We start from the raw sequence: 6662 nt of genomic DNA, 5'->3' as shown, positions 1-6662 counted from the left end.
GGGGGGGGCTGCGGCAGCAACAGAAGAACTGGGAGGATTGGAATACACAGGCGGATTTGTTTGCAACCTGCAGAATGATTGAGTCAGGGGGGAGAAAAGCGTGACGTGAGCCCAAACGAGGAATGTGGGGCCCTTGCTGAGTTTGGGGTGGTGGGTCAAAGCCCGTTCTGCACGGGACCCACGGTGGGCCGCCTCAGCTTGGAAAGGGTCCTGGAGGCCATCCAGCCCAACCCTTTGCTCGGGGCAGAAACCCTCATTGGAGCGTTCTTGGGTCTTTTCCGAATGTGCAACTTTCCCTGCGTGGGTTTGGAAGAGGGCCATCTGTGGGATGCCTGACTCATTTAGGCAGAAGTTCACCAGGCTTGTGCTGGTTGAAGAGATGCGTCACGCTGGCTTAGGGACAGCCTGCCAAACCCAACACATGCAGAGACGCACATACCCTCCCCGTTCTCAGGGATTTCGAGAAACAGAAAGCTGGTTTGATTCCTCTTCGGATGACAGGGAGTCCTCTACTTATGACCACCACTGAGCCCCAAGTTTCCGTTGCTAAGTGAGTTTTGCCCCATTTGCCCCTGCAGTTGTTAAAAGTTAGTAAAAGGGTTGTTTTTACTGAATCCGGCGTCTCCGTTGACTTTGCTTGTCAGAAAGTTAGAGGAGATCATACGATCCCGGCACACGGCAACCGTCATAAACACGAGTCAGTTGCCAAGCATCTGAATTTTGATCGCGTGACCGCGGGAATTCTGCAACGGTCTCGTGTGAAAAATGGCCATAACTCGCTTTTTTCAGCGCTGTTGTAGCTTTGAACGGTCACTAAATGAACTGTTGTAAGTTGAGGGCTACCTGTAGAGAGTTGGAGTAGGACTGGGAAGAGCAGAGGAGAGATTCGGCTTCCGCCGTGGCAGCTCCCTGGCCTACCTTGCAGGGGTGTTACGGGGATAATATAGAAAGGGTTGTTCCGGATTCCCGGGGAAAAAGGCTGGGTCTAAATGGAATTGATAGTGGCAACTTATCCTATACGGGCAGATGATAATTTGGACAGGCCCTTTGTCTGCACCGGTTGCCCAAACGTAAGTTGAAATTAACACGCGTGAACTTCTTATCCACTACACGGGTAGTAAGCCTGGATCTGCGTTTATTCTTGATTGACTGGATGGCGATCCAGCTCTCGTTTGTCAAACGCCAGGCAGGGTCTGCAATGCCCCCTCCTCCTGTTTTTTTTTCTTTTTCTCATAACAACAACTCTGCAAATTCAGTTGGGCCCAGAGAGGGGCTGGTCCAGCGTCTCCAGACGGCTGGCCTACGTGTCTTACGGCCCTCCAGCACGCTAACCACTCCACCATCCTGTCTCTCTGCCCAGCCCCTGGGACAGGCTGATTTCTTCCATGCAAGATGCATGGATCCACGTTTCTTGCGCAAAACGCTGTTGGTTTGGAAGTGGATTCAAAAGCGATGCAAACAGGACCGGGGCTGGCAGTTGTCAGCATGCTTTTAATTCGGCTGCAGCTGCCTGGGAAAGTCAAAAAAGTCAAGATGGCAGCTGCAGCGGTGTAGCTGAAGCCTTGCCTGTTTTTTTTTTATGGGTATCTTCTAGCTTCTTTGCAACACTGACCACCCAGTTTAGTCATCCGGATGGAAAACGGGCCAGCATGTTACCCACAACCCACCTCACAGGGTTGTTTTATGGGAAAATAGGATGATGAAGCATGTTCGCCACCTTGAGTTACTTAATATTATAAAGTAATAAAGGCAGAATAAGGATGGATGGATGGATGATGGATAGATAGGGATTGACGGACAGACGGATGAATGTAGATGGATGGATGGATGGATGATAGATAGGGATTGACGGAGAGACGGATGAATGTGGATGGATGGATGATGGGATGAACACATAAATGACGGATGGATGGATAGAATAGATAGATGACAAGAGATGGATGGATGGATGGATAAAATGAATGTGGCTAGATATAGAGGGATGGATAGAGCAGATAGATGAAGATGGATGGATGGATGGATGGATGGATGACTAGATGGATGACTAGAACAGATAGATAACAAGAGAGATGGATGAATGGATGGATAGATAAGATGAATAGATAAGATGAATGTGACTAGATATGGAGGGATGGATAGAATAGATAGATGAAGAGAGATGGATGGATGGATGACTAGAACAGATAGATACAGATGGATGGATGGATAGATAAGATGAGGAGGGATGGATGGATGGATGACTAGAACAGATAGATGACAAGAGGGATGGATGGATGGATAGATAAGATGAATGTGGCTAGATATGGATGGAGGGATGGATAGAACAGATGGAGGGATGGAGGGATGACTAGAACAGATAGATGACAAGAGAGATGGATGGATGGATGGATAAGATGAATGTGGCTAGATATGGATGGATGGATAGATCAGATATATGACAAGAGATGGGTGGATGGATGGTTGGGTGGATGGATGGATGGGATGGAAAAGTGAATGAGATAGACAGAAGATGTTAGATAAAGATAAATACATAGATAAATAGATGGCTGAGCAGGGTGACAGCAATTTGGTCACTTTCTCGTAGATTCTTCATTCAAGATTTTTTTCTTTGCTGGGCTGTTTTGCAACACACAAGGAGGCTGAAACTAAGAGGTGTGTGTTTGCAAGTATGTGTGTATCCTCACGTGCTTTGGACCCCTGTCCGAGCATGTGTGTCACCACAGAACCAGGCAGCATTTAATTTCTTTCTGATAAACCTTGTTAAAAAGAGGACAATCAGAAATCACTGGGTGGGAACAGGAGAGGGGAGAACGCATCGACAAGTTTGAAAGTGAGGATTGGGATGTTTTAGTCTTCATCCAGATGTTCCATTTCCTTATTTTTGATTCTCCTTCTCCGCCTCACAGCAACAGCAGCAGCAGCAACAGCAGCAGCAGCAACAACAACAGATGCCCCGGAATAACCAAGAAGAAAAAGAGGAAAAAGAGAAAGATGCAGAGAAGGAAGAAGAGAAGCTAGAATCTGAAAACGACAAAGAAGAACTGACGAAGTAAGTCTCGGAGGAGGGCGCTGGCTTTCCAGGAAAAGAGGCTAGCATCGCATCTGTTTCTCCTCTGGATTTTTGTGACTCATTGAGTGATGCTTTTTGGGGGAAGGGGGCGCGCGAAAGAGTTTATATTTTTTATTAAAGTTTGTAATAAGATCAAACGCAAAGAGAAACAAAAGTCAGGAAAGAGAAAGAAAAACAAAGAGGGAAAAAAGAGCGAGGTTTTTTCTCTTCTGCAGATATTTTGCTCAAATATCCAACTGGGCCTTTCCTCTCTGTCTGTCTGCAACCGATAATACAGTTGGTTTCAGGCCATTTGGGGCGAGGGGAGGAGACAGACCTGCTAAATAAATCCATAAAATGTTACGTTCGTTCTCCTTCCTGACCAACTTGAAAGAGGGCACAGGTGATTTTTTCTCCCCCTTAAACTCAAGGGATGGGTTGAAACAATTCTTATATATACACCATGGATTGGCCTGGCTGCAGTGTTAATGCTGGGGTTCTCCTGCCTGGAAAGTGTATTTTTTTCCCCAACTTTTGCCCATGTTTTAATTTTGTGGAGCCTCTCGTCCCCAAATCTGGCAAAATTAGGCTTGAATTTGGCTTCCTGCAAGGGAGGAATTGATCAGTCACCTTCCCCATCCTTCATCTTTGCCAAGGATGGAGATTAAACACTTGAACATGAGCCAGCCGTGTGTGGCAGCAGCCAAAAAAGCTAATACAATCCTTGCTTGTGTAAACGGGCATAGAATCAAAATCAGGTGGAGTATTAGTACTGCTTTATAAAGCCTTAGTAAGACCACACCTGGAATACTGCATCCAGTTTTGGTCACCACGTTACAAAAAAGATGTTGAGACTTTGAAAAAAAAAGTGCAGAGAAGAGCAACTAAGATGATTAAAAACATATGAAGAATGATGCAGGATTTGGGTATGGCCAGTCTAGAGAAAATAAGGACTGGGGGGGGACGGGACATGATAGCAGTATTCCAGTATTTGAGAGGCTGCCACAAAGAAGAGGGGGGGGGGGAGGTCAATTTATTTTCCAAAGCACCAGAAGGCAAGACAAGAAACAATGGATGGAAACTATTCAATAAAGGAGAAACTTCCTTAACAGTGAGAACAATTAACCAGCTTGCCTCCAGAAGTTGTGGGTGCTTCATCACTGGAGGTTTTAAGAAAAGATTGGACAACCCCTTGTTTGAAATGGTCTAGGGCAGGCAGGGGTCTTCAAACTTGGCCCTTTTATGACTTGTGGACTTGCAACTCCCAGAATTCCTCAGCCAGCGTGCCTGGCTGAGGAATTCTGGGAGTTGAAGTCCACAAGTCATCAAAGGGCCAAGTTTGAAGACCCCTGGTATAGGGTCTCCTGCTTGAGCAGGGGGCTGCACTAGAAGACCTCCAAGGTCCCTTCCAGCTGTGTTCTGGTTCTGATTTTTATTCTCAGAGTGGTCGGTGACAATCCAATGGGCTGGGGGAATTCTGGGAAAGGAAATGAGATCTGGAAACTGAGGAAGACCATCCTAGGGCACAACCTTGACGGGCTTTCCCCACTCAGAGGCATGACTCGGTGAATGTCCGAGTTTGAGGCTTCAGACAACATTGCTTAAGAAAGCCTTTGAGGGGGGCAGCACCCAAGAAAACAAACTTTAATTGAAGCTGCTTGGGACAGCTTTAAGCAGGCCATGTTGGCATCTGGCTGCATATTCAGTGGAGACCCGTTGGGTTCTGCCAGTGGTCTGAGTTTGAGTCTGTCAAAGGGACACGCCTGCTAAACCTCGGTGCAGATTTGATCCAGGACACCTCATGTGTGGTTGCAACGGTGATCTCAAGGTCTTCCTTAAACATGCTGAAGGAAACATGAATACCCTTCCTGCTTCTAACCAGAATAGCAAAATGCTTGTTGGCCATTGAAGGTTGCGAAAAAAATGACTTGGAAAACGCCGTGCCTTTGAGCTAACCAGGAGGGTTTTTAGACTTTGATGGAAGAGTTGACTGTCTTTCTCTAACCGAGATTAAGCCTTGGCTGGAAGGAACACTGGGTTGGGTGGCATTGGTGTTCCTCTGGGAAACTGCCAGCTTGGATGGAAGGCGGAGAGAAGCGAGGGCCCAGCTTGGAGTCCTTGCACACCCCCAAGAGGCCTAAGCTGGACTTCCAAGGTCAACAAAGCCTTATCTGGTCATTGCTGGTGGAAGATAGCAGTCTGGGCAGATTCTTGTGACATAGGCAGAAATCAATAAAGTTGCTTAGTTTTGAACTATTTGCAACAACGACTCTGCACCTGACACCCTCAGCCAGTTCTCTCCTCCTTCCACTTTTTGAAAACTAGAAAAAGCGAAACCGAAGCTAATGGGCTCCTCCCAAAGGTGCTTTTTTCAGGAGGCAACTGGACTTTCTTGTTTTTCTTCTCAAGACATTTCGCTTCTCAGTCATGAAGCTTCTTCAGCTGTGACCGGATGGTGGGGAGTGGAAGGATTTATACTCCTTGCAGATAGCTGATCATTTGCCTTCTTTTGGAGAGTCGTTGAGGCCACTTGGAGGTTTATCTGTGTCCTCAGGGTCACCTGAGTGGTGCAAATGAGGGTGGAGCCTTCTTGGCTACATGAGGTTTTCTGGCCTCACACATTTGCACTAGTCAGGTGATTCCGAGGACACAGAAAACCTCCAAGTGGCCTCAACGACTCCCCAAAAGAAGGCAAATGACCAGCTCTCTGCAAGGAGTATAAGTCCTTCCCTTCCCCACCATCCAGTCAAAGCTGAAGAAGCTTCTTGGATGAGAAGCGAAACGTCTTCAAAGAAAAACAAGAAAGTCCAGTTGCCTCTTGGAAAAAAGCACCTTTGGGACAACCACGACCTGGATGACTGAGAACCTCCGTAGGCAGATTGGCTGCTGGGATGTTCCCACCTTGTCTCTGCTGGGTCTCTCGGCAGCTACAGCGAAGAAACCACAGCGCTCTGCAGAAAACCCAACCTAACCCTCTCTCTTTTGTTCCGGTTCCACCAGGGAGAAGAACGAGGACACGTCAGGCGAGGACAATGATGAGAAGGAAGCCGTCGCCTCCAAAGGGCGCAAGACGGCCAATAGCCAGGGCTGGCGGAAAGGGCGCATCACTCGCTCCATGGCCAACGAGGCCAACCACGAGGAGGTGGCGGTGCCCCAGCAGAATTCTGAGCTAGGTGGGTCTCCGTAGCCCGGATGAATGGATTTAGGGATCGAGAAGGGATTCCCGCTGGTGAAGGGAAGTGGGAACCTCTCAAAGCAAGGGTCGAAAGAATGAGACGTGTGTATAGGTGGTGAATTTGGTAACTTGGTAATTTCCAAAGCACCAGAGGGAAGGACAAGAAACAAGGGTGGGAAACTGATGAAGGAGTGAAGCAACCTGGAATTAAGGAGAAGCTTCCTAAAAGTGAGGACAATTTTGGATGAGGGGATAGATGGGGAACTCATCAAATTTGCAGACGACACCAAGCTGGCAGGAATAGCCAACACTCCAGAAGACAGGCTTAAGATACAGAAGGATCTGGACAGACTTGAACACTGGGCACTATCTAACAAAATGAAATTCAATGGTGAAAAAAGCAAGGTTCTACATTTAGGCAAGAAAAACCAATTGCAC

The 6662-nt window shown here is 47.3% G+C and overlaps 1 protein-coding gene across 1 annotated transcript in view; it reads left to right on the top strand.

The window, feature by feature from the left end:
- Nucleotides 1-6662, top strand: part of NCOR2 (nuclear receptor corepressor 2) — a gene marked incomplete at its 3' end in the record, with an annotated part of 161543 nt that overhangs the window by 57063 nt on the left and 97818 nt on the right. The window contains exons 13-14 of the mRNA XM_029285880.1: nucleotides 2937-3049; nucleotides 6050-6222. Of these exons, the coding sequence (XP_029141713.1) occupies nucleotides 2937-3049; nucleotides 6050-6222 (286 nt within the window). The remainder of the gene's footprint in view (nucleotides 1-2936; nucleotides 3050-6049; nucleotides 6223-6662) is intronic.

Source organism: Protobothrops mucrosquamatus, unplaced genomic scaffold (assembly GCF_001527695.2).
Source record: "Protobothrops mucrosquamatus isolate PMUCROS unplaced genomic scaffold, P.Mucros_1.0 scaffold2412, whole genome shotgun sequence".
Taxonomy (NCBI): domain Eukaryota; kingdom Metazoa; phylum Chordata; class Lepidosauria; order Squamata; family Viperidae; genus Protobothrops; species Protobothrops mucrosquamatus.
The sequence above is the reverse complement of the archived record's forward strand: the minus strand, read 5'-3'. Positions and strand labels throughout refer to the sequence as shown.